The sequence below is a fragment of the Musa acuminata genome, chromosome BXJ3-1 (assembly GCF_036884655.1).
Source record: "Musa acuminata AAA Group cultivar baxijiao chromosome BXJ3-1, Cavendish_Baxijiao_AAA, whole genome shotgun sequence".
Classification (NCBI taxonomy): domain Eukaryota; kingdom Viridiplantae; phylum Streptophyta; class Magnoliopsida; order Zingiberales; family Musaceae; genus Musa; species Musa acuminata.
The window spans coordinates 2,829,976-2,857,680 of NC_088349.1; the positions used below are offsets into that span (position 1 = coordinate 2,829,976).

The window sequence follows — 27,705 nt, forward strand, 5'->3', positions numbered from 1 at the left end:
CTGTGCCATAACACTTGGCAAAGAATATATACCCAAGCATTGCTTCAACATAACACTTCTCAAATAAAAGTTCGCCAGCAAATAAAAAAAATAGAAGCTACTGGGAGCAGCTGAATTTTACATCCACTTCATTTTGCAGGGAACCTCTCCCTATTTTGATTACAAGGTCTACTTATTACAGATTTATTATCATACGTAATTGGCATATTTATTATAATGGTGAATAACACGATCCACAGACAACAGAGAAAGAGGACATCCAAATATCAAAATAAATAATTGGGGCATCTCAGAATTCATGTTTATGTTTTGGTTTCAAAATGTAGCACTCAGAAAATGAAGACCACACTGTCATGGATTCTGGATTTCTGATTCTGCGCCACACATTCGGAGATCCACATCAGGTTCCTTATTTCCTGCTCCCTCAGTCTCATGTAAGCAAAGAAAACAGCATAGTGAAACTGCAACACCGGTGTTACTAGAGTCAATCAGGCATCGTTATGTAAGTTAATCCCAAAAATTACAGTAATGACAGCATCTAAACATAAATTAAACAATGATGAATTGATGATTACCTGCTGTTCAAAAGCCAAACAGAGTCTCTTCACTTCCTCTTCATAAAATGCTTTGTCCAGCATTTGACTTTCTCCATAAGATATCTTGGCAAAAATTGACTGATATGGAGGATATTTCTCCATTGCTCCACGGACCTGAATTACCAATACGAAGATCAACATGTTACAAGGACCCACTTCTGCAACCTCTTCCAAAAATAAAGAATTCTGACTTTTCTATGCAAGATGAGAATTATAACAAGATCATCATACAAATATTATTACCCTAGAGTAATCTATCATAACAATGCGTTCAATTTGGCTTAAAATGGTGCCAAACAAAGGCAAAGAAATAACGATAAAGACCCTTAAAAATAACAAAAATAAATTCTCTCCCTGGACCAATTGCTATTCAGTCTAACAAAGTAGCAAGAGGAATCTGGGGACAGTTGAACGGACACTTTCCTGTCATCAAGCCTATTGGGAGGAATCTTACAAGTCAAACTATCGCTCACTAAATTTATTTTTGTTGTTTTTGTGAAACCTTTTAAGGTTTTCATCCAGCTAACCTAACAGTGTACTTGTAGATCATTGTTTGACTTGTCAAAGTTCCAAATCAACTGACATGGTCATCATTTTATCCTCAACTAAAATCACTACCACTCATCAGAACAAACATTTCTTACCTATCATGGAGTTTAGGGCTGATACACAACACAATGGTAGGGATCACTATTTAACTCATCAGGTTCTTATTCTGCTATTGCTCTCATGATTCGTAGTTTAATGACAGTTTAATAAAGGAAAGATGCTAATAGCTCCCCAGTTAATTTTAGTCCTAATGCTTAATGATTTTGTCTGATAATATTTTCTGTTGGTAGTGATCTTATGAAATGCTTACCTTTGTATGTTTTTTTTCAAAGTCTCATAAAAACATTGTGGTTGTATTTATTCACTCTTGTCACTAGTGTTGTGTTTATCTGTCATCTTTGTGATGCCTTAAAATAATGTTGAGCAACAAATCGACAGAACATATAGTCTGTATGTTTTTCAGTGCCTATTTGTGTTAAATTGGTCATTGATGAAATATGTCTTCACGATAGAAAATATATAATGCTCGTAAAGCCAATGGTTGACCTTATATAAATTCAAATCTAGAAGCAAATAATCTGGTTTACCTGGTCAATGTCCTCGCAGAGAGCAAGTTCTTCATGACCATATGGATATCTGTACAGAAAGAAGTTAATCTATGAGATGAGAGCAAACAACATCTACACGTACAACTAAATACAAAGGTAAAGGATCAGAATGCATACAACAATCCAAAATTTGAATAAAGCTTCCGACGATCATCTCTAGTTAATTCAGTGCCAATGCTGCAAAGCCAGATCACAGATTAGTGGGAAAAAAAGTATTTTAGCAGTATTTCTTTCATCAATTGAATATGGAAGGTGAAACTTGAGAAATTGAAAGTGGGGGCTCTAAATGGAAAGGTTATTTTGCTTGTTCTGTTTCCTGATTTCTTGAAGCTACACATTCCAGTGATGATGATTTTGTGTAATTATTTTCTATGAATTTCTAAATAACAGATTTGAATTCCATTATTAAATTCATTCAAACTAATAACTGCTGTCTTTCTTGTCAAATCTGTAAAGTTAAGGATTGGGAGACATATGTTTATCTCCCAGATGGGGGTGCATGTGTGAGAAAAAAGCTGCTGCTCTCTGATATTCTGAAGATAACTCTGCTCAGTTTTATTGCTGGAAACACGCTCCGGAGAAACTAACCCTTACCACAAAATCATTTAGTGCTGAATATAGAATTGCACACTGAACTAGAGATTGCTAGCCTAAACTGATGAACTGCTGGAACAGCTGAGATAAGGTGCTGTATATGCTTTGTTCTGTTGTGTTTGTGATATGTGATTTAAAAGTAAATTCCTTCACACTGTTGCAGAAGGATGTTGAGACACTTGTGTCAATACTAGTCTAGATGTCAATGTTATAATTCTGGGCCAATGATGCAGAGGTTTTACTTAATTACCAAAAAAATTATATTGTTATGCAGGTTAAGTGCTAGTATCAGAAAATTACCAACCATATATGAAACTGAAGGGGATCATTAAAAGGAACAGCATGTTCACCATTCAAAGAGCTGCAATGTTCATTTGGCTCACCTATTTATAGTGATATTGACAGCTCTTCTATCAGCTTCAAAGGCAAGAAGGTCAGACATGATCTCAGCAGTTGCTCCACCCAGTTTCTATTTCAAAGAAATACTTACTGCTAAGTGCAAGCGATCTTATATATTCCACTACAAAAAATTGTAGATAATAATCACTATTTACCTGACAGAAGTTGTAGAAATCCTCAAGGTATGCCTTGTATAAGGTATTCCTCATAATTTCAATATTCATGTCATCCAAGTCCTGACATGAATTGTGAAAACAAGTTTAATAGTAAAACTAACCTATATACTATTTTGCAATCATACTGGTTTCTTAAGTACTCCGAAGATTGGGTTTCTTAAGTACTCGAAGATTGGCATGTTACAAGACAACCAAAGTGGACGAGCAATACTGAATATGTTAGCACCTCTGATGTGATGCACTCTGAGAAATATGGGGCCAATGGTGTGTCAACAAGAACCAATCTGTAAAGCTCACGCATGTTCTGTGCGACTGCAAGTGTTGCGATACTGCAGAGTAGATGATAGAGGTCACAATGCATTAACATTATTATGGCCATTAGATAGGATTGAGTGACATACCTGTCAAACATGCCCAAAGGATGACATTTCTCCAATAGTTCCTGAACATCCCTCTCATGCAATGTGCCAGTGACAATAAGGACAACATTGTCAATCATATAACCATACCTGTGAGGAATAATAGATTTACCTGGGAATTTTTTTTATCAAGGTACAAATAGTATTGAATTCACTCAAAATTAATTAATCTTGCAGTGAAATTGTGGACATGTACGTTATATACTCCAAGAAGGTCGACAAGGGCTCCGTTGCTTGACACAACATGTGCTTGTACTCATCTACCAGTTTAAGAGTACATTTCTCCACAATCGTGGTTGTATGTAAAGGAGATGGCTCTGCAAGTAATTAAAGGTCTTATATAAGATGATTGATAAAAATAAATGTAAACTTAAAAACAAAGAAACAACAAGTACATGTAAATAGCACAAGCTATAACTGAAGCATATGAGGTGATATCTGTCCAAGCATCACTTAATATTCAGTTGAGAGTTGAGAATATTACAATTACCTGCGTCTTTTTTTCAACTCAATGTTTCCATATACTCAAAAGAAAATTTTGATCATGGAATACATAATTAAAGTAAAGGTAATAAAGAAACTGAAATATATTAATTAGTTTGGTATATCAACATAAGCATTTTCTTTTCCCTGATAGAATGACATGAATCTAAGAAGTTGGATGATCCACATACACTTTTGACATAAAAAGTGCCAAGTTTTTGCAACTTATAACCTAAAATTTTTTAAGATTTTACATATACAAAACTATTTTATTTAGGGCTTATAAGATTGCTTCACTGTGGTACAAGTTTTAAGCTAAAATATTTTCTCTCCAGACAAGAATAAAGAGCATACATTTGACTCTTCCCATACCCCAAATGATCAATCCTGTCACTCGAAATTCTAAGTTCCATGATTGACCAGCAATCCAATGTAATCTCGTGAAGCATATGTTGTATAAGAAACATCTTGTGAGGCTTCCTTGAGTCTTGCTCTTCCTATAATCGTTCCGTATTTGAAAATTATCACCATCATACTTCACACTATATCTATAAATTTTACATGACTTGCACATAGCTCCATTTTTTTTGTAGTGTGGAAGATTGAATTCACATGTAATTTAAACTTCAAAATAGCTTGTTTTATGACAAACATCCAATAAGAACTACTGTAATTTAAAATCCACAATTCTAAGAAGTGATACCCTATAATCCTATGGCCCTTTTAATCCTATAATATATATATATATATATATATATATATATATATATATATATATATATATAAAAGTGATATCCATGTCACAAAAAGTATTCTAAGGAAGTTAATAGAAGTAAAAGCCACAAAAGAGGATGTGACCAAATATGCCCTTACACGATAAACTGTTCCAATTGTAATGGATTGTTACAAAATGATACAATACATGTAGCATGTTGATGCTCTAGTGACCATGGGCATGCACACAGCACCAACACCTCGGGCTCAAGTAAACCTTGATCAAGGATAACAGCCACTAATGAGTTCAGAACTAACCAGTTGGCAGCTGATGTGTAAAGGTCTCTCTCCTCAGCACTTAAGAACATGTTCAAAGCAAAGATTCTTGCCTTGCTTATAATCATGAAGATACCCTACAAGCCCTACAAATGCTTTTTCACGTATAATGGTAATCGATATTGCAAGTGAACACATCACGTGCCAGAAAATAACTCTGGATCACCTACCGTAAAAAAAAAAAGTCATATCCTAAGGTGGAATCATCACCTTTACGGACCACAAGTTCTTCGGGATAATTGCAAAATTGCTAAAATAAATTTAAAGAGAAAAAAAAGGCCATTTTGTTCACAGTTTACTGCAAAATCCCTCATCACTGGCACAGGTCTGAACCAGAAATATAAGAATTTACCCCGATATAAGGGAACCATTAGTATGGTCTCGCCCTCTGGGCATAAAACTAAATTCCTACGCAGCACAGATCGTCCGTCTTCGTCAAACACGCCCAAAATTATAACTTTCTACTGGAAAATGATGAATCAAATGATGCGTGAAGGAAATCTGTGGGCGAACTGAATCGGGAGAGGAGACGGAAGAGAGAACGTGAGATGGGATGGGAAGAAGCCCACATCCAACGCACCGTTCTGGAGGTAGGGGCCGTATTCGGTGGCGGAGAGATGCATCTTGATGTCGTCGAGGGTCTCGCACTGGCAGAGGTTGTTGTAGTCGGCGGCGGTGAGGAGGCCCGACCGGTGGCCGCGGACGATGGCCTCCAGGTACCCGCCATGGATGTTGAACGTCAGCGCCTCAAATCCGTACATCGCGCCCTCCCGTCCCGACGGACTCCACCATCAATTGACAGGATCCACGACGAGATCGAAGGCCACACGGAGGAAACCTGAGAGAAGAGAGAGAGACGAGGGGGAAAGGAGAAAGAAGCCCTAGAAATCCAAGAAAGGAACTAACGGATGTTGTTTTCGGACGCGTCGATCCGTGACACAACTCGAGTTTGCGTCCAACACAGCGAGCGCCACATCCGCTACTCGTGAATTAAACTGTGACTCATGTTGTATTCTCTTCGCTCGATGATGTTTGGAGAAGGGCTTTCCTATAAAAGAAGTTTCCGTTGCTTTTTGCACTCGAGAAATAGTTTATTTATATTTGAAGGGGTAAATTCTCCACAAAAAATCTATAATTTTTTTTTATTTTTTTATCCACATAACGACTTAAAACATTTTAGCTTTATTCTCGTAAATTATCCTTTTTTGTTTATTTCCATAGAGAAACCCCTAATTTTTTGGACTCATCATAATTATTAAATAAGTTTTATTGAAGAAATGAAAATACTTCTATCATGCCCCCGCAAGATGATGTTCCTGATAAGGATACAAATCTTGGATCAATGTAAAGAATGATTTATAAGCGAGAGACTTCGTGAGTAAAGCAAGAGCAAATACTTCGATACATTAACATGTTCGTAATCGTATTAGGCCCCATGAGGTTCCTCAGTATCGTTATCGTCACCTGCATCTTACCGATAGAGGCCTCGTCATTATCCTTGTAGGTACTGCAAGGCCCCTCATCACTGTCCTCGTTGCCGTGCCTCCACCTTACTTCTACTCGCCACTTCATGATCTCTCACCTTCTATCTCCATCATAACTTGTGTGGCTGTTGTTGTTAGTGGAAATGATGTTGAGCATCCAGCAACGAACAAGGGTAATATCATCTTTTAGGAAACAAAAATGCTTTGTAAGAATAAAATAAAAAGAGACATTCTGAAAAAAAATATATATATAAACTTAAAAACTCTTTAAAAAAATTTACCCATATTTTAACATTTCTAAAAAAATATAAGGGAAAGCATGGAAGACAAAGCAAGCAAAAGATAAATGACTTGGCTGGCTATATATATACACACAGTCACACACACAAAGTTGGCACAACATCGATTCAAGGTATGTATGACATAAATGTCCGATAAGTTGGATGATGCAGCATGAGGTCACAAACACAGAAACAAAGAAGAGAACAAAAAAAAAAAAAACTATTCTCATTCTACACCATATCGCCTTTAGGTACAAGGAAGCCACAGGAGATGGTAGTCCAGAATCATTGTAGCTTTTGCAAGCATAGCAAGTGGCTCAACCGATTGCGGAAAGAAAAAAACGGAGGCTACTTCCAGAGCTTCACACACTTATCGTGACTTGCAGATGCTACCACTCCAGTTGCATTGGATACCGCCAAGGCTGCGATCAGGCCATCATGTGCAGGAAGCATCATGGTTTTGTTCTCTTTCATGTCCCAGATCTCTAGTGACTGCACAAATTTGACGGCATCAATTTACAGTCAGTTCATTGGTTCCATCACAACACAACTACTGCAAACTATCAACACAACGACATCAATTTACGGTCAGTGATGCTCAACACTCTGAGCATCACCCTTCGTGGTGTTGAAGAAAATCAAGTGACAGAAAATGCGGCAGTGTGCATGCACAAAGATGGATCAACAAATAAAGCATTTTGATTTTGATAACACAAATATAACTCTCGCTGAAGGTGGATTAGAGTAATAAAGATTCTTCTTATAATGAACAAGAAAAGATGGATATTACAATCCACAAGCATCAGCATATAATAGTAACTGGTAAGAGGGCTAACAATGATGCAAATTGAGTCAAGAGCATTAAGCGCTAGTACTGCTTTGCCTACAATCTAGAGGTCAAATCTTAGAAGCATGATCAAAACCAAGTTTCACAAGTTAAGCAGAGAACTTGCCTGGTAGCAACCGATCACGAGCAAGGATGGATAATTGGGGAGGAAAACGCATGAGTGGAACTTATTTCCAATGCAACTCAACTCGTGCACACATTCACTGTCATTTCCTGAACCAAGTGACCAAACTCGGACAGAGTCTTCACTCACAGAAGCCAGAATATCGCCTGAAGGATTCCAGCAAATGGAATCAACATGTTTTGTATGTCCCTACAAGTGGAACAGTGATGTCAATCATGCAGCAAGGCTATCTTTGGATGATCAGATAACAACAGAAAATCCCAAATATTCAAGTTATTGAGAGAAGGATAAGGACAATGTACACAATTCGGAGAACAAGAAGCTAATATATCAGAAAAGGAAATGCTTGATTCCTTGTTTGATGTGACAAATTAGTCAAAAAGCTTGGTGTATTGCTACATTGCATATCTGAGGTTCCACAAAAGATAACCAACCTGTAGTAAATGCCGGCGAACTTGTGTCTCAACATCTAGCACACATATGGCATTCTCAGCAGCTGCAGCAATATACCTACCATGACGAGGTTGAAACCTCATTTGAGTTGTTCCGCCCTGTGTGCACAGAGAAAATTCAAGTAACCAGCAGAAGAACTTCACGTTGAATGGCCCGTAATGGATAATCTAATGGAAGTCAAGATTTCTCTGTAATAGGTATAGTTGAAGAGACAAATAGCATCCTTTCTTACCGTAAAAACTCTGGCACAGTTACCATTATTTATACTCCAGTAACGCATTTCTCCATCGCCATCACAGGAACAAATGAGATCCTCTTTACTCGGGTGAAAGTCCAAAGACATAACAGATGCAGAATGGCCCGTAAAAGTACGAAGTGAGTAGCCTGGCTGTATGTTAAATTCATGTAAAACAAATTGTCAAAAGAGCTGAATTCATTAAAGGCTACAGGACAATAAAACATCAAATCACAGGAACAAATGAGATCTTCTTTACTCGGGTGAAAGTCCAAAGACATAAGAGATGCAGAATGGCCCGTAAAAGTACGAAGTGAGTAGCCTGGCTGTATGTTAAATTCATGTACTCAAACAAATTGTCAAAAGAGCTGAATTCAATAAAGGCTACAGGACAATAAAACATCAAATCAGTAAATCACAACCTCATGGCATTCTGAAGCAACTACAGCCTAATTGCTTCAGACTTGTCCACTCAACAGTGTAAGATAATTGCATGAAGTTTGTTGCAGGAGTATCACTGTTCAGGGGAAGTCAAACTCACGATGGTGGTGAACAAAACAATATTAAAGGGGATTTCTAACATTTTACTCTGTTCTGTGACAATTAGACGGTCTTGAAGACTTGTCTAAGTTTCTGCAATTATCACACAAAAATTAGAGAATGTTCAAACTTCATACCAAAAAATTTGTGCCTTTGCAAGTCAACTCCATTGTGCAACTTCAAGCACAAACTTCAAGAAATCCTGAACATAGAGATGGCATATACATTCTACACCATGTTTCCCACATCTAATCAAATGTATGCATAGCATGTATTTTCCTAGTTCCATAAAATTTTATGTAATTATCTAAAGAAGTTTCATCTATGAACTTATGAAGCACTCCAACTATATATGTCTATATCATTCAAAAATCACAAAAAAATTCCATGATACATCATCTGTTCCTGATTACTTGTTTTCATTCAGCTATAAGTAATAGACTTGCACAATTTTGTAATAAGTACAACCAACTAGCTTGGCCTTACCTTAATAAGAAAAAGTCATGCAAAAACAAATTTAAAATTGGCCATTCTCCAAAATAAGCATTTCATAAAAATCTCAGATGCCTGTCCCCCAGATTGCCTTTGTGCACTGTTCAAATGGTTTTAGCCAGACCAGTCTGTACCAGTCAGCAAGGCATGGAATAAATGATCAGTGCATTGCTAATGGAGTGCCAATACATCCCGAGAATGACACAAGACAAAATAGTGGTAACGTGTGCTAAGACACCCACCCTACGCCGGCAGATGGCTAAATTAAAGTAGGTACAGCATTCCATGTGTCAAGTCATCATGAAAATAATTTAGTAGTCACTGTTTGAAATTGTATGCATAGATGTACCACAAGAAAACATTGTAAAGGTCCATCTAATAAAACATGTGCCTGTATTGGTTGTACTTGTAGTAGGTAAGTTCGAATGATTCAGAATGAATGACCCTTAAAAACTTCTGCTAACATGATGATATAGCTTTTGTTAACATAATGTGGATAATCTCAAAGTTGTTATATCATTAAAAACTAAATTGTTTATTCATTTCTGCAGTTACCAGATTTAGCATAATCATCAGTTCTAAAAACTCGGCAGAATATGATATAGCAAGACATCATACTTGTCCCATTGTGGAACACTAAATTCTACATGCCAGTGGTTAGTAGATTCAGCTACTTGCACACTTTATCACATGGATTGTAGTTTCAATTACCAGACCTGTGTCAGTCCATGTTCTGGCATACCATGTGTCTGTATGTTTGCCCCTATTGGGGGAGGGAGAGGAGGGGAGGAAGAACAAAGAAGAAGAGGAAGAAAAAGAAAGAAGAGGAGGAGGAGGAGGAGGAGGAAGAGGAAGAAAAAGAAAGAAAAAAGAAAAAGGAGGCAATGGAAGAGGAGGTGTATTTGAGCGGGTGGCAGGGTGCGCAGACAATAGCAACATATGGCAAGCAGCATGCATTGAGCAGCCGACGACAGGTGAAGAACTCACGAGGAGTCGTAAACCATAGTTAAAACAAATTATATAACCAGACTGAACTGACTGTGCAGTTTGGGCTGGTCCGTATACTGATTGGCAATCGGACTGGTAAATACTGGCTAAACGGTACTGAACCGACTGGTTTAGCTAACCTTGCTTTATCACAATATCTTAATTTGTAGTGAGTGCCACAGTAATGTGAAACAAAATCCTTCGGAGTCCAAGTTATAATTAACAGGCAACACAAGAATTATTAAGGTATCATAGATTTTGTAGCATCCAGGAAAAAAAACAGCTTGGAGTATTTTCTCAAAATAAGTTATGACGCAACAACATATGTAGCAGAAATGGAGATATGGTAAGTAAACATCTAAAAGTATTCCAAACACAATGATGTCCAAATGACAAACAGATGCTCTTGGACAAAATGTTGCAGTAAAATGTGTAAAAAGTTAAGCACTTATTACTAACATTATCAGCATCCCAGACTCTAACAGTCTTGTCAAATGACGAGGTAGCTAGACGCGGCATGCTAGGACTAAACCGAACATCGGTTATCAGCAGTGTGTGTTCCTCCAGTGTAGATTTCGGTTTTAAAGTATCAGCATGCCACAAGACAGCCTGCAGTGTGAAATAAGTCGTGTAAGGATATTTTCAAAAATTCTCATTGACATGACAGGGGCTTGATTCCTAATCAGTGACAAATGATTAGTGAGCTGTCAAATTGCTTTGACCTTTTTATCGTGACCACCAGTAGCAAGGAGTTTTCCATCTGAAGAGAAGTGGCAGCAAACAACTTTATTTGTACTTGCTCTGGCTGCATTAAACTCAGCAAACCTGAAACCTGATAGAGCAGTTGATGACATCATACAATAAGCAAACCCAGCAAGGCATGTTTTAATCTCGAATTTAACATGAAGTAGCAAACAATTACAAGAAAAAATGCAAGAAATATAGCACCTTTTGCAGCATCCATAGAGCGGCCAACCACATCTCTTGGATCAGCATCATCATGAGATAGAAATGACTCGACATTATCATCCAAAGATGCATCTTCCACAAAGCGATCCATGTCAGCCTGCATGTCAACAACATTGTCATCCAACTACTTAAACAGAGTATTAATACCAGCTCTGTGCAAGTGGCCTATTATTGATCAATAAGCAATAACTATGTTCCTGTATGATTACCAACTGGTTGGTTGGAGATGCCAGTGCGCCAGGCCCGTCACCAAACATTATCAAAGGCTTAGATGAGCTGCCATTATGCTGTAATTGTGTCATTGACATCACATCTCCTGGTGTATGAGTGGATGGTGTTGAGGGTGCAGAACTTGGAGAAGGCCCAGCGGTATTTGCAGTTCCCGAGCTATTGGCAGGACCTGAGGATGACACAGGTTGCTTCCGCTTCCGGCCACTTTGATTGTTTGAAGCCTAGAATCCATTTGAAAATTAGTTACTCAAAGTTAAAGAAAATATTTTTTAGATTTCAACATTCAATCATATCTCAAATTTTGCAGTTCATCTAAAGAAACATGGTTTCTTCTACACACATAAACTCAAAGGCAAAGAATCAGATAATCAGGTAGCAATTGTACTTCAACAATCAAACGTATATGATCCAACAGATCAACTAATTATCAAGACAAACTAGTTATGTTGAGAATCCAATAATCTATCTGACCATCTGATCTGATTCACTAATTCATCCTGTGCTCTACTTCTTCATTAACGTATGGTACCAATAATAGCATCCACTGCTCAACTAATTTGAATAGAGTCATCATAGAATCACTACTCACAGATGGAATAGGTATAGGGAAATATGTTCATATTAACAAAGTCGATCATATCTCAGCCTCATCAGGTTCCTCCTGGTCTTATTCTCTCCAATGGTTCACGTGGCAGATTCCCAGTCTAAAGAAGGGAACAGTCGGACTTGGAAAGATGTCATGTCATTGTCTTCATACATACTCCTGTCATTAGTAAAGTGCTGGCAAAAGTACATGCAAATCAGTGTCAACCAACACACGCATTGTGCTCTGCCACAGAAGGTCTTTGCCAGACCCGTGTTAAGATACTACAACACAGAACAGGACCATGCCAAGTGCTGATGCTGGACCAATCAACATGGAAGGGCATGACAATTGCAGATTATGCTTCATCATCTAATTTCTCATAATTACATTATGCTGTGATAAACAACACAACCTATCTTCTTATATGAAGCCAGAGGATATGGCAGTTTCATCATCTCACTGAAGAAAAATAGTTTCCATATTTGTTGTCATAGAGAATCAGGAAAGAAAAATACTAATATAGGGCAGTTTCTGCAATTTTAGAACAATCCAATATTACCAATATGCACAAAAAGGCCAAACATCAAGGCAGGCTGAATTTTAAACTAAAGCACAACCACAATGAAGCAATATTAACCTTTTCCTCCTTAGCACATCACCTTCAACTTTTGCAGCATGAGCTCCTACTTATACTAGCACACAGAGAACCAAAAAAAATAAGATGCTCTAAAAAGTTCTGCATGCAATGCATTTGCCAAAAGTTTGTTAGCAGAATAACCAATTAGCTGGATAAAACTAAGTATTCGGTGCGGTAGTGAAATAAAGATGACAAAAGATAATCACAACCTAGTGATAGCAAAAATCAAACGAAATTAGGTGTCATCCACATGCAACAAAAAAAAAAATATCACAAATCTATTTCAAACACTGTAACATGTAATCTAATACATTCTGAAAGAATTTTTCGCTCCTGTGAAATCCTTCACAATCTTTAGATAAAGCCAATGTAATATTGACATAAAGAGAAGCAAACTTTTTATGTATAAACTGACATATGTAAAAGATATACCTGATCGGTTCCCCTAAAGGAATGTGGCATGCTTCCATCAACAGCCATACTGGCTGTTCCAAGTTTTTCCTGATGAAGAAGGTGACCTGAATTTTGTGATTGTTGACTTGAAAGAGCATGCTGTTGAAGTTGCTGCTGTTGATTGCTAACCTGTTGTTGTGGTTGTAACTGAGCTATTTTCTATTACAAACAAAAAAGAAACAAGATCTTAAGAGTTGAGATTTTGTGAACTTTTCTATGTAAAAAGGGTAAAGTTCAATTTATTATCAGATCAATTTAATAAAAAATATAGATTCAAAATTATACATCAGGTTTCCAAACCGACCACCACATATGCAACATTACTTCACAAAGAATCAGTATTAGTTCAATAAAAAAGCCCAATGAATCATATGCCTTTTATACATTTATCTTAAGCAAACAACTTGGTGTAGTCCCCCATCATCTGATAGCTCCAGACAAGAACATGAGTTAACAAGATATTCTCAGCAATTCTTCTATTTGTGAAGGAAGATTGGACTTCACTAATTATTTTTCTGATTACTTTATAAACTATAAAAGCCATGATCTTACTAATGACTTTTATAAGTGATGGAAGCAAGAAATAGGTATAATGTCCATAAAACTACCGGGATTTCTGACATTAAGATTCAAAGTGAGTGACGTTGCATTAGTCTCTTTCAGCATTTTTGAAGTTTGAAAAAACACCTTGATTATTGCTATTACATCAGTATCCACAATGCTCCAACAAGTTTTGTAAAAAAGATCTATTGTGTATCATATAAATTATTCATTAAGGGCCAACCTATCCTCGACATTTATATTTATCCAAGAAGGGAAAAAAAGTGATCCAGTGGACATGGACATTGTTAAATCTGGGATGATCATCACACACGGACATGCATCTGGAAAAAAGCTATTTCCATAACTCAAATCCAACAAGGAGAGACAATTGAAAAATTATGTTTTGTTCCTCTCACCATAGATATTCCTATAAACAGTTCAGACCTATATGCTGGGGAAATCCAGCCGGCGAGGCAGAAAAAGGTTGCTCCATATATCAGACCTATAAACAGTTCAAGCAAAGATAAATTGGGGAAAACCATCAACGGTTGCTCTGTATATTGGACCCATAAACAGTTCAAGATAACTGTCAGGCAGATAAATGCATCGAAAGACTCTTAGAAACAATAAGAAGGGATCTGATGTCTCTTAATTTAACTAGTGCTCTCAACAAATAATCAATGACAAAAAAGAATCCACATAGCTAACCCAAATAGTTGGAAGTTGGAACCTACAGCTTGTTTAGATAGTTGTATTTTTTGATAGTTTGAATCATGAAGTCCAATCTCGATTAATACACCTATTCTTATTAGAACAGATAACAATTCTCTTAGAAGGTTTATCAAATACTTGAGTTAATTACACCATATTATGGTATCAATTGAACCTACATCTCACTTGAGATGAACATAATCCTTTGTTATCTTGTCTTTTATTGTAAAACTAAGTAGAAAAACAGCATTCGAATAATCAGACTACTTAGTGTGAAAATTTTAAAGTCATACTAATCACAATTTGTTTTACTAGCTACTAGCTTTAGACACTTACTGCAGTTCATGCTACAAGCTTAATTTGTGGTAGAAAGCTATCGATCATGTCTTTGATTTAAAAAACCAAGAAAAGGAAAGGAAACTTGGCAAGCTTTCCAACCAAAAACAGCTAAACAAGTGCACTAAGCCTGGAGCAACTTAAGAAAGGATCCTCTCGCAGAAGATAAAATATATGGGAGTCTACTTTGGACCTGAATGTTCTCATATGCAAGTATTTCACATAAGTGAGTTCTTGGAACTCCCTACCATTGAGCGACAACAAAATATAGGACTGGTGAAAAATTTTCTCATTTTTCTTCAGTATTCCTACTGCTCATCATCCATCTCAAGGATCTAAATTTCACCCATACTGGTCAATGCAGACCAATTTTTACTGGTTTGACGGCTGAATAATGCACGGACCAATTGAACTAAACTTTCTGCCCAACAAGCTTACTGCACCAGGCTTATTGCTCAACCAAGCTTATTGAGTGATAAGATAACCAGTATTGAGCTATACCCGGTGGCAAGACTACCACCTGGTACATGTACCTTTTTAATTTGTCTTCTTCTCTTCCGCTGCTCGTCCGCATCAATGCTTCCGTCACTCCTCTGCATCGTTGTATCACTGCCTCTCCTCTGTTGCATGGTACTCCACTTCCCCTTCTCCCCCTACTTCACCTCCTCCTCAATGGTCCAACAATACCAACCAGTATGAATCCATACAAGCACTGGTACACTGTACAGAACCAATACCATACCAGTCTGAATGTCAAGTAGCATTGCTACTGGATCAAGATTTTAATCCTTGATCCAATAATTACTATTTTAAATATTCCCATAAAGTTTGCAATTATCTTGCATACACAGCTGTGAGGAGGAATAATAGTTAGGATTACTCTTCATTATGGTTTCAAAACCTATATTTTCACCTTCTGCGACAAGATCAACCCAAGAACATCAATCATAGGACAAAATGGCACATTGATGTTTGTTTCAGTTTAAGCAACAATGTAAGCTACTAGTCATTTCTCAGATAAGGAATTAAGGTATCAATTCCAAAAGAAGAGAAGGGTTCAAGCATGCACTTCAGCTGTTAAATTGAAACGTGGTTAGAAGTTAGAATATCTGAATCATGAATGCAGACATGTGGCAATTTTCAAGCTCATGTCTAGCAACTACAGAAGGTTGGACAAGAACAATTACAACGAATAAAAATCAGTGCAATGATTTGTATTTTATACATGCAGTCTAGTGATAGTGTGAAGATGAGAAATAAAATCATTCCAAAGGGCAAGTTAAAGCAGTCAACCTTCATTAGCAAATCTGAATCAGCACGAGACATTAAAGGACTTGGAGTTTGCATGGGAGATCCCACATTTGGAATGGCATCATTAAGAGAGTTTGTCTGACCATCCTTCCCCAAGACCATGTTCCTGTTGTTCAGAAGCATTCTTAGCCTTCTGTTATCCATATCTGCAGCTGATGGGGCAGTCAGATTTTGTTGTGCCTGAAGCAGTAGCTGCTGTTGTTGCGGACTTAGAAACTGAAGTTGCTGAAATGATTGAGGTGACTGCATAAAAGACTTTTGCAACAGTCCTGAACGAAGTTGTTCTAGACCCTATAAGATGAAAAGGAAATAAAGGAAAAAATAAGACATACTTTGAGTTGTCCTTTACTAAGAAAATTTCATTATAGTAAATAACCAAATTTCAATTGAATTGCCCAAAAAGAAGATCACAAAGACTAAGTTGAATATTTCTGGAAGTAAATATGGCCATGAAGAGAAACACACATCTAAAAGAATTCACACAAAGTATATATCATGTGACCTCAATAGATCTTTATCATTAATGAAGCAACCGCAGTTACTGAAGTTATAAAGCAGATTAATGTTCCACACCATAAAAGAAATGCACAATTCATTTGCAAGAGACAAAAAAAGACAACAAGAAATCACGACCTTCACATTCAGAAATCACAAAGCTGAACTTACCGTCAAGGGCCATCCCTTTAGAGTCAGATTGTTACCAGCCTGAGTGGGTCCTGCTAACAGAACATTTGCAGTCAGTGCATATGGTCCGTAGAAAATACAATGAGATAATCTGGATAAAGTTCTGAAAAATAAGTGTCCCTTGGTGAACACTAACAACTGAATTTGTTGACTTCCACAGTTTTAACATACAAGTTTGGTTGGGTATCTAACAACTCATATTTACCCCTCTGACCAAGCACTGCTAACAGAATCATAAGCTCAATATTATCATTTTTCATTACTTTTATGATGGTAACGGATGGTACAAGTCAGTATACCATTCAGCATCTCAGTACTGTACTAGTCCATCCATTTGCCAAAAACGATATTGGACCGGAACTTAAAACCTTATTTCCACACACTAAACATCGCTTCCCCTCCATTTAAACAGTCAAAGAATAACAGCCCTCTAGCGGAAGCAGCATATAAAATCAAAAGAGCATGCAACTTAAGAATCCACAGACTGAAGGTAGAAACAGCATAAACAAGCCTCCAAAGCATCAATCTGAAAGCACCAGAAAACAATCGACTAATAGAAATTTTTGGTGGATACCTGGAACTCCAATTAATGAACCATCAGGACCTGCAGCTCTAGGGTTTAGAACTGGATTTATCTCATTCTTTATGTCCTGTCCATTTCCAAATTACAGCATTAGCAATAGATTTTGAAACAATCATTATTTCGATAAAAAAACACCTGTGCTGATACAGGAAGTTGCTGGTTCCGAGCCTGAACCTGCTGCAGAGGCCCTGATAGACCACCAGCTGAACCATGCAAAATATGCCTGAATTGGAAGTCAGTCCATGCTAAGTCTCAAAATCTATTTACAACACTGTCATATCTAAGACTAAAGCCCTAAAGAGTACAAGCAAGAAGACAGGTTCAGGCATGCAATAGGTGTTAAGCAGAATGACATGCATAAACACATGTATAATAATATGTATGGGATTTTGATGTCCATGATTGTATTTGTATGTACATGCACATAAGTCACTATATTCAACTAAAGCAGAAAATTAATTCTACGACAAGCTGAGCACAGGATAATGACAACCATGTTAAATAAGCATACCCTGAAGGTTGTCCAGGTGTTGCAGCTGACTTCAGCATGGAAGCGTGGTTTGGGTCCATGACCTGACCCACATTTTCACCAAACCTCTGCAGAAAGAGCAGACAAATTATTAGCAAAATCGTCCCCATACACAGCAGGCAAGATTCGCAAAAGCAGTCACACATGACAGGCAAAATGATGTTTAAGGAGAAACAGCATTATCAGTTTGGAGTAGCACCTTAATTGATGCATCATCCAAAGAATCCCGTTGAAGTGGCAACTTCAGCCGTTCCTCATACATTTTGGTAGCCAAGGCATTAGCAGTTCCAGGATTCTGGCGCATCAGAGGATCTGTACCAACAAGCCCACTGGCATTGCCATTTAAGAGCTGAGCCACTTCCCTTCGCTGTGGCTGTTGCTGTTGTTGCTGCTGCTGATGTTGTTGTTGTGCCTGCCTTTGCAACAAAAGTTGTTGAATTTGAATTTGCTGCTGTTGAGATGGCTGCTGCTGTTGCTGTTCTCTTGCTTTTAGATGTTGAGTCTAACATCCAAAATCATATGGATTTTCAGATTCCCAGAATATGTAGGCAACCACAGGATGTAACATCTATCTCTACCTTTTGCTTGAAAATTATAAGTACAAAGTTTTAATAAACTAATTTGTCGAATTGGAATTTGTTACTGTTGCTGTTGTTGCCACTGTAATAGACAGTTGCTGTTGCTGTTGCTTTATTTGTTTCTTAGAGTTGAGTTTAACTTCATAATCCAACCTGGATCTATGAAACGAAAAGCAAAAACATTTACCATGTATCAGTATAGACTAAGAACATTATATATTCTAAGAACCGACATAGATGTCAAATTCTAGAGACTGCCAGCCACCACATGCATCTTTCTTGTTTCACCTTCTACTTGAAAAGTCAAGTGCCTCAAGGGTTGGTTTTTTTTTTTTTTTTGTGATAGCAAGACAACAAAGGCAAACTATATTATCCTAATTGAATTTGTGAGGCAGATGACCACAAGATTCAAACAGTTTAGTTAGCCATGACTGCAAATAAAATTATTAGGCAATACCGTAGAATACGAACATGATCCACAATTGTCAATAAAGAAACAACTAATATAATCAATACAAACAAAGATGCCCATGCAAATCAAATGCATTTTGTCCAAAGCTTCATTAACTTCAAGACTAAGAGGGGTGCGGTGCAAAATAGACAATCTTACCTCTATATACGAGGCAGCAGCATCAGAGTGTTTTTCATTTGTCCTTGCAATAAATATATCCCAGAACACAGACCACCATTCGAATAGAAAACCTCCAGGAGCATCGATAGCTAAGAAAAAAGGCAATCCACTTGTTAGGGGAAAGAAATCCTAAACACCGCAACTTTCAACAAATCACTTAGCAACTTACCCACTGGATCAGACGACACTTTGGCTTCAGCTTGAAAGGCTTTTGCAGTTGCCTGCAACTTCCTTTTCATCAAATAATCATAAATGTACACATCCAACCTGGTTCCAACGAACATAAACGGTTCCAACATCAGCAAAAGATCGAGTAATGCAGGGAAGAAAATGCAAAGGTGAGCAGAGAGCAGAAAATAAAATACAAAACATGATTAACCATGAAGCATAAAGGGAATAAAACTGACTGCTTGAGATAAAACCAAAACAAATCCATTCAAAAAAAGTCTATTTTTTTTGTTAAAACAAAAAAAAATGGAACAAAGCCATTAAATATGACTACAAAGAGTTCTTTTTTTCAGAAGGAATGAAAGAAACAATCAGCATCAAGCTGCTCAATCCCTAACAAACCCTGGCGAGTGACTGCACCAAAGGAAACCAAGCAAGCAAGCCTATTGCCTGAAGAAAACCATAAAATCTGATCGACATGAGACGCCATAAACAAGAACTCACATCTTGTCGGCTTCCCAATTGGTCTGCGACATGATCCCCGGCTAAGGAAACCACCCTTCACGAGCGCTCAAACCTCGCCCGCTTCACCAGCGGCGAGATATCAGGGAATCTTCGACCAGCTCCGCTTCCGGCTCAAGCGGAATCCCATCAAATCAACAAAGCCCCATTGTTCTTCCACCCAAACCCTAGAGCTAAACGGAAATGATAACGTAAGAGAAAGAGGGAAGGACGCATCTGATTACATATATATCCCTCCAAGTTGGTAGTTTCCCATACTCATCCTTTTTAAAATTTAGATGGGTGAATTCCCAGAAAAGCCATTGATTTGGTTTGCCTTTTTCCTCATAGAATTAATTACTTGGATTTTTAATTTTACTATTTTTTAAATAATATTTTAATAAAATATGGACATACAATATTTTTAAAATATTAAAATGACCATTGGACACTACTTTTATAATTTAAAATGATATTTGAACTAAAAATATGTAATTATATTAAGAAAGGATGCCTTCCAAAATATTTGCCTTACTTTTATACTTTTTAATTAAAAATTATTTTGTAATCTTTATACAATTGTATGCCTTCTGGTATATTTTTTTAAATATATTTTTTAATATAACTTAAAATTTATTTTAATTTTTTTCGTATTTTATAAGTTAATTTAATTTAATTTGGTTCGATTTAGATGGATTATTAGACCGATCTTAATGCATTGAACCGGACCAAGAACAAACCGGTCGTAAAAGATCGGGGAGAGAAAATAAATGAAAGGTATTGTTGGAATTTTAAGAAATAAAAGCATCTTATATATAAAAAAAAAAGGGAGAAAACGGGTCCTTTTTCTCAAACGATCAAAATCATAGTTTCTAATTTTCCTGACTTTGCCCGATTCAGATTTAGTTATGTATGACTAAAGATGTGGTTCTTTATATGGATAATAATAAGGGCATAACATTCATGCATCATTCTATTTTAGGTGCTTGGATAAATATGATTTATGGATGGTTGATCTAAATCGGTTCAATCCAAAAGCTTAGTTCGAACCTATTTGGTCAAAGTATAGAAGGAAAGATTTTTAATACTATCTTTTAACTTGGTAGTTAACTTGGGTGACAAATAGGAAGATCTAAATAGAGGAATTATATTAAATTAAAATATTTTAGAGGAATATATAGGTAAATATGTTATTTCAACAAATTGAATGGATGTTGAAACTTATATTTTATTAATATATTATTAATAAACATTGGGTATAACTTGCTCAATTGTTAGAGCTCTCTTTCAAGGAACAGCAATTATAACCATAAATTATTGCTATCTTTAACCTTTTTCTCTACTACATCAATTCACCAATTTTCTCTCCGATAAATTTATATATTTTTTCATATGGAACATATCTAAGATCAATATCACTTTTACAAGCAGTGGCTGTAAATTTAAGCTTTTAAGCTCTTGTGCTAAAGAAACTACCTGAAACCGAATAAGGCAGTCTGAGGACGAGGAATTGTTTACTCCTGATCGAATGAGCACTGGTTCCCGTCACAAGTTCTTTCACGGTCCTCCAAATCAACAGATGCCAGAGATATACATGCCTGTAATGTGCACAAGGCCATCACATTGGAGAAAGAAGAGTCACTTGTTCCCCAGTGCTAACAATACATTTTACAGGTATAGTTAGTAGAGAATTGCCTAGAGAAGCTTGAGCACCCTCAGGCGCTCTTCATGCTCAGGATCCATTTTTGGTGGTGTGTAATACCCGTGAAGGTCCTCTACCACATATTCCTGAATCACAATGCAATCGGCTCAATGAAGATATTACGAAACAAAACCCATCACCCTGAGAAATTAGTAATGTTCTTGCCTTTGTGAGCTCCCTCTTGGTGAGGATGTGATAGTGCCTCTGCCAAATCCTCTGGATGGCCATGGTAGCTGCTAGGAAACCGTAGGCAATGCCTAGGATGGCAAACACGATGACAAATATGACTACTAGTGCGAAGCACGCTTCCATGGAAGCAGGGAAGCAATCCAGTATTCCCCACCCGTAGCAGCAGTTTCGGCAACCAGTCATGCAGGGATCACTGCTATCGAAGGATGAGCAGTGCAGTATCAGCCCAAAGAACCCAAGTAGCACAAAGAACACCAAGACACCTGCAACATCCAAACCAATGCCACTAGAATTAACATAACACAGAGATAAATAAAGCATTAACAAGGGTATCTCAGGGATATGTCCTACTATCATCCACTAAAAGAGTTCATAGAACAGTTAGCTTACAAGCAACATGGTCAAGTGGCACAAACTCTTTCAAAAGAATGGTCCAAAAGGTAGCTATGGGCCCTCAAAAATCAAATACTTGTGAATAAATGATTCCAACACATGCCTATACATAAAGCCTTTAGCTACTACCTCTGAAACAGATGGAGGGAGGGAAGGTGAGGGAGAGAGAGAGTGAGAGAGATTACAGCTACTACTTGAGATTCATAGCATTCCAGAAGACAAAAATGTCCTTGCAAGCTCATGAAAGATCCATGTGTAGCCACACAATCAACTTAAATGCTTGAAGTTATCACACAGTTTCAACTTAAAGATGAAGTACAAACCCTTCACGAACAAGAACAACTTTCCAAACCAACCAAAGCTACAAGATCGATAAATGCCTAATTCCAAAACATATCGAGTTGGAACTGCTAATTGCCAAGATCAAACCATGTTACATACCTATGCAGTAGTAGAAGGGTACAGGATGCTTCGATAGAATGCGGTCCCAACTGTCACTGAATGAATTCCTGAAGCCCCCTTTTTTGTCCAAAAAATAGACAAAACCACCAATGGTAGCAATGACCTGAGGATTAACAAGGACATTGATCACAGTCTTGTCACCACCGAAAATTGTTCAGTACATACCTACACTAACGCTCACAAACTAGAGTACATGAGAAAGGAACCTCTTATACATTAGTTATCCATGATTAAGACATGTTAAAACACCAAAGACCATACTCCTTGAATGTCACTAAATCATGCTTGATGAATGATTAAGTTCTAGATGTGCTTCTCCAGGATTAAGATGAACATCAACAAAAGATAACTATATTAAATATTACTATTACTTTTGCAGGAAATATCCAAGAAACAACAATTACGAAAAAAACTGCAATCCACAAATATAGCACAAAAGTGTGGCACATCAAAACTTCTTCGAAAGACAAGAAGATGAAACAAATCTGAAATGTATTCACTTTTCTCAGTGACTAAAAAGAATGAAAACAGACCGTAAAAAGAAAAGGAAATTTATGAATGAAACTACAAATTCAAGAAGGCCAACCAGAAGATAGGTTGTAATTTTCTCTTACAGTTTGTATGGCAAGGAAGACAAGGAAGACATCTCTGGCTACAAAAACACGGAACTTTATTTTACGCCATGGGTAGTCCTCCAGGAACTCTACTCGCAGATGAAATTGAGCCTTGCATGTCGTGCAGTGAGAGAAGGCAAATCCTTCCTGCAAAAAATATTTACATAGGAAGAATATCAAATCATCAACACATCCAATAAATTGGGAAAAAAATTATAGTGCAATGTTCCTTACACCATTAGGCAGACTAGTTTGCAACTGCATAATTTGAAAGCTTGACTGCAAAAATTGTGTATGACTCATCGATGATGATGATGAAATTAAGGCAAAATGTAAATTCATTCCCAAGGCATCAAAATTATGATAGAACTTTCTCAGCTTTTGAACACAAGCAAAAACCAAATTTACAGGCTCTTTGAGAAGGTAAAGGCAGGTTGCCACAAGCAACACTAAGAATCTTTGAATAGATTCAACATTTTTGACATAAATTCTTTTAAATCTCTAATGCTTAAGAGAAACATCAACTCTTGCATATCTACATCACTAAAGTCATCTAGCTACTTAATAACTTGTTCTAAATGCAAGGATGAACACACAATGTGATGCCTCTAGGAGAAAACAACCATATATAAGGATTTTGCAACCATTTCTATAAACGAAGAATCTCAATTTCAGTCTCCATAGTTGCACAAGGAAATGAATCTACAGACACATACAACAGCCAATGTAGCTCTATGATTTGTGAAGCTACTGAATTTTCTGATTTCAATCTAAGACAAGCATTTCAGACCTTTTTGTCATCATTTATAGACCACAAAAAAAGGAATTTTTTTTTCTCAGAACAAAACTAAAACTATCAGTCATCTAACTCATTTAGATCATATTTTCATCTTGATTCTTTTAAACGAAAAATAGGTATCTTAAAATTTACGATCTAAAGATATTATTAATCCTTAACCTATGATCTTAACTGAATAAATCTCTTCATTACTCTTTATGCCCGTGTCAATTTCTCGTGAAGATTGATACTATCAAAGCCCCTTTTTTCTTTTCCCCCTTTATCCCTCTAAGACATTAGCACTGTGGTCCTATTACATGATTCTTTTAAGTTTTGGACCAAATGTATTCTTTGACTCAAGTAATTTTCCTCTATTATAATGGATACAAAATAAGCAGCTAACAATCATACTATGTTCCACTTTATATGTTTCTGTTGTTCAAATATCAAATACACTTTACAAGATCAACAATTTCAAATTTCTAGCCTACATTTCTAAGAATTATGGACCAACATCTTGATAGGACATCTTACACACCATTTCTAAACAACACTCTCGTTCATCCCAAAACCCTTTTTCCTATGACCAAAGTCACCGAACCGTGAATGGCTTTAGAACTAAAATGTTTCTAAAGATTTGGTATGCTGCTGGTATTTACTTTGTCACTGAATCTTCCCTTTTGTCATTATCTTTAACAAATTTACTAAAACAATACTGATTGACTAATATTCACATGCCACATTTAGTAGTAGAAATTTTCCCAAAGAGCATGTTCATATGAAAATTACTCTTACATTCCATGTTTTGCTTGTTCTAATGCTAGGGAAAACCTGGAAGAGTTGTTAGTTGTTAAGCTTCTGTTCCTTTCCTCGGTTGCAACCAATGTTTGCAATACTGAATGGTACCGCCCATACCGGCGGTACATACCAGTCCCGCCAGTTGATCGACACGCGAACCGCCCGCTATCGGGCGGTATCAGCCCAACTGCGACAAGGTGAGGAAGAAGAGGCGTTCGTAGAAGAGGGAGAAGCTTCGAGAAATAGTACCCGGCACAACCTCCTCCTCCTCCTCCTTCGTCGTCGTCTTCTTCTTCAGTACAGCGCCCGTTGCCATCGCTCCCTCGATGTCGCAGCTCTTCGGCGCCCACTACCATCGTTCCCTCGACACCGAAGAAGATTCTTCTTCTTCCGCTCCTTCGCTGCGGCGCTTGTTGCCATCCCTCGACGCCGTAGCTCTTCGACGCCCGCTGTCATCGTTCCCTCGACACCGAAGAAGATTCTTCTTCTTCTGCTCCTTCTCTGCGACGCCCGCTACCATCCCTCGACGCCATAGCTATTCGCCTAGGGTTCGAGCAGGCACTGCTAAGTTATATATTTTTTATATATTTAATATCATTTAAATATAATATATTTAATATCGTTTTAAGCACACCATCGTTAACTATTTTATATTTCTGTGATTATATATATAATATTATTTAATATTAAAATTAATTTTAATATTTTTTAAACATACCGCTCGGTACACCCGTACTATACCGTACCGAGCAAACATCGAAACATCGGTACGGTAAGAAATTTCAATCCTTGATTGCAACAATCGATTCCACTAACGTAATAACAGTTTAACAGAATATATTTATCTCAAATTTAAAGGCAGATAAACTGCTGTAGAGTCTCAAACATTTTGCTTGTTGGTCTACGACCTATGGTGTGTAATGAACAAATCTAAGAATGGCATATCATTGCCAATTTTTATCTGTAGGTAAAAAAAATGATTAATTGTAATAAAAGCCTAAATAAGTTTGCCTTCACTGAACGCCAATGATCAAGGCATGAACGGTGGACAAATTGCTGGGTGCCCTTGCACATGCATGGAGATATCAACTCATCACCTACAACAAAACATAACAAAGGTTAACTTGCACTGATGATATTAAAATTGCTAATTTACAGTGTAAGGTCTGTCAACCAGCAAAGCAACCAACAACACATAAATTACACATGCTTGTCATACGGAAACGAATAACAGCAAACAATATGCGTTAATAGCAAACTTCTAATTTTGAGATCATTCAATTTTGTATACCAGCTAAGAAAAGGTTAGCTTATCAAAATATCTAAATAACCTGGATGAAATGCTGTATATTTGAGTTGAGAGGATCTGACGGTGTGTATGTGCATCAAGTTATACATCTAACCATTGACTGTCAACAGTTATACAGAAGTTCCTCACTCCCCCCATTTGACAACCCAACCTTTAACTTTATCTAACCAATTTCTGACTAAGCACTACAATTTACTCACAATCACAGTTTATCTTCATCTTCATCTTATTCACAATCACAAGTCTAATTCAGATGACACCTAGTTAAAGCAACACCTAATTGCTCTCATTGAGTCTTAATCAAGAACATAGAATAATAATAATAATCTAACAGAGGACTAGAGAAAATCAGCTAGTGGTTGCATATCCTTGGCAATTTTTATAACTTACAAACATGAACATATATCATAATTAATATAATACTACTGATTGCCAATCCAGGTGTAAATATAAGGTATAATAGCCACACAATTTTCCTTGTATCTTATATTGGAACATGTTAAGAACTTGAACTTCTGAATCTCAAAGATAAATCATTAGATCGGTCATTGTGTAAGGTTATTTTCACAATTAACTTATTACATTCCCCAAATGGAAATAAAAAGGTCCATTATTAGCAAGCTACCCAAGCACAAATTTGACATACAACGAGCTTATCCTAATCTCTCAGCAGTTTTTTTCCTTGTATCATATAGAATGATCTTATGGTAAAAAGTTTAGGAGTAGCGTCAGATATGATAAGTTGCTGTTAGCTGAGCACAGGTTGCATTTCTTGTTTGGGATTATGTTATGCAATCACCACAGCTCATTTACACTATGCTGATTCACAAGCATGAGTAGCATTTCACAAGATGAGATTCCATTAACTGGAAAAGAGATGAAAAAGTATAATTGCCCTTGATGACCAGACTTTATATTGGGGAAAGCATAATCAAACATAAATTCAGGAATTTAGACGATCGATCTTGTTTTTCCATCGAATCTTTTACCCTGAACGATGCCCAATATTAGCTTCAGAACTTTCAGAATTTGTATCTCTACGAAAACACAACAGTATGACAAAAATCGTAACAGGAACTTGCAAAATAGCAACGTAACAAGGCAGCTCCAAGAGCAATATGACATGAGAAAAGCTTAGTCGATGAAATAAACTCACCTGGGAAGGATTCGTTCTCAAGGCAGATGCGGCAACAAGCAGACGAACCAGCGTCAGCCTCCTCGTCCTTGATCTCGTCCAAACCCTCGGGTGGCTGTGAAGATTCTTCAATCTGTCTCTGGATAAGGGGATCGGAATCGTTAGGAATATTCTCCTCGTCCAAACCCATCTGCGGTTCCCCTCTCATCTCTACAAAGAATTCACAACAAACAATCATCGAATTGCATGACCAACAAACAGAAGGCCAGTGAAACGAGGGTTTTCCAGGGAGTCGCACCTCCGGAACTAGCAACGAAACGAAGAACAAGGGATTAGAACCCTAAGCGACCTCCGAATTGGCGGTGGAATCAAAGAAGAACTCGTGAGGGAGACGAACCACGCGTGGTCGTGGTCGACGGGATCGAAGTCCTCCGGAAGAGGTAAGATTGCGAGCCACGAAAAAGAAGCCTCCTTCCGGTCATCATACCATTCGACTCAACGCACGTGGTATTCACGTGACCATCGGCTCGAGCCCAGACAACGCAAGCGAGCTCAAA

At 37.2% G+C, this 27,705-nt stretch overlaps 3 protein-coding genes across 7 annotated transcripts; all 3 read right to left on the bottom strand.

Annotated features, from left to right (window-relative positions):
• Nucleotides 1–82: 82 nt before the first annotated feature.
• LOC135586591 (V-type proton ATPase subunit d2) lies at nt 83–5,843 on the bottom strand. The gene is made up of 10 exons (XM_065135072.1): nt 5,455–5,843; nt 3,538–3,658; nt 3,324–3,431; nt 3,149–3,251; nt 2,902–2,982; nt 2,731–2,816; nt 1,871–1,930; nt 1,733–1,781; nt 576–710; nt 83–461 (listed from the first exon to the last, which is right to left on the bottom strand). The coding sequence occupies exons 1-10, from the start codon at nt 5,633–5,635 to the stop codon at nt 330–332; spliced, it is 1,056 nt and encodes a 351-aa protein (XP_064991144.1). The 5' UTR covers nt 5,636–5,843; the 3' UTR covers nt 83–329.
• Nucleotides 5,844–6,694: 851 nt separating this feature from the next.
• On the bottom strand, nt 6,695–19,989 carry LOC135629369 (transcriptional corepressor LEUNIG-like). 4 transcript variants are annotated; one of them, XM_065136617.1, is made up of 18 exons: nt 19,772–19,989; nt 19,269–19,366; nt 19,079–19,188; nt 18,090–18,392; nt 17,873–17,958; nt 17,536–17,584; nt 17,353–17,428; nt 16,761–16,810; nt 16,077–16,385; nt 13,173–13,352; nt 11,496–11,738; nt 11,266–11,383; nt 11,040–11,149; nt 10,777–10,926; nt 8,296–8,451; nt 8,045–8,161; nt 7,593–7,799; nt 6,695–7,131 (listed from the first exon to the last, which is right to left on the bottom strand). In XM_065136617.1, exons 1-18 carry the CDS (start codon nt 19,801–19,803, stop codon nt 6,988–6,990), a joined length of 2,538 nt encoding a protein of 845 aa, XP_064992689.1. In that variant the 5' UTR covers nt 19,804–19,989; the 3' UTR covers nt 6,695–6,987. The 4 variants fall into 4 exon arrangements, with proteins under 4 accessions (XP_064992689.1, XP_064992687.1, XP_064992685.1 ...); XM_065136615.1 differs by having other exon boundaries at nt 16,761–16,813; XM_065136613.1 differs by having other exon boundaries at nt 16,761–16,813; nt 17,497–17,584.
• Nucleotides 19,990–21,265: 1,276 nt separating this feature from the next.
• LOC135628218 (uncharacterized) lies at nt 21,266–27,605 on the bottom strand. 2 transcript variants are annotated; one of them, XM_065134784.1, is made up of 8 exons: nt 27,447–27,605; nt 27,170–27,358; nt 25,716–25,801; nt 23,129–23,275; nt 22,494–22,617; nt 21,636–21,922; nt 21,464–21,556; nt 21,266–21,366 (listed from the first exon to the last, which is right to left on the bottom strand). In XM_065134784.1, the coding sequence occupies exons 2-7, from the start codon at nt 27,354–27,356 to the stop codon at nt 21,464–21,466; spliced, it is 924 nt and encodes a 307-aa protein (XP_064990856.1). In that variant the 5' UTR covers nt 27,357–27,358; nt 27,447–27,605; the 3' UTR covers nt 21,266–21,366. The 2 variants fall into 2 exon arrangements, with proteins under 2 accessions (XP_064990856.1, XP_064990854.1); XM_065134782.1 differs by having other exon boundaries at nt 21,266–21,556.
• Between the last annotated feature and the right edge of the window lie 100 nt (nt 27,606–27,705).

What these genes read in the sequence shown, in the direction of transcription:
- LOC135586591 (XM_065135072.1), bottom strand. Translation starts at nt 5,635, where the DNA reads ATGTACGGATTTGAGGCGCTGACGTTCAACATCCATGGCGGGTACCTG. An exon ending in ACCTTCTTGGAGTATATAAC is followed by an intron (nt 3,432 to 3,537) that starts GTACATGTCCAC and finishes TATTCCTCACAG; the next exon opens with GTATGGTTATATGATTGACA. An exon ending in TATTCAAATTTTGGATTGTT is followed by an intron (nt 1,782 to 1,870) that starts GTATGCATTCTG and finishes CTTTCTGTACAG; the next exon opens with ATATCCATATGGTCATGAAG.
- LOC135629369 (XM_065136613.1), bottom strand. Translation starts at nt 19,803, where the DNA reads ATGTCGCAGACCAATTGGGAAGCCGACAAGAT. An exon ending in CCTTTAGGGGAACCGATCAG is followed by an intron (nt 11,739 to 13,172) that starts GTATATCTTTTA and finishes AATGGATTCTAG; the next exon opens with GCTTCAAACAATCAAAGTGG. An exon ending in TCGTGATCGGTTGCTACCAG is followed by an intron (nt 7,132 to 7,592) that starts GCAAGTTCTCTG and finishes AAATTTGTGCAG; the next exon opens with TCACTAGAGATCTGGGACAT.
- LOC135628218 (XM_065134784.1), bottom strand. Translation starts at nt 27,356, where the DNA reads ATGAGAGGGGAACCGCAGATGGGTTTGGACGAGGAGAATATTCCTAAC. An exon ending in TGAGAACGAATCCTTCCCAG is followed by an intron (nt 25,802 to 27,169) that starts GTGAGTTTATTT and finishes GTTTTGTTGTAG; the next exon opens with GTGATGAGTTGATATCTCCA. An exon ending in CCAAGAGGGAGCTCACAAAG is followed by an intron (nt 21,557 to 21,635) that starts GCAAGAACATTA and finishes ATTGTGATTCAG; the next exon opens with GAATATGTGGTAGAGGACCT.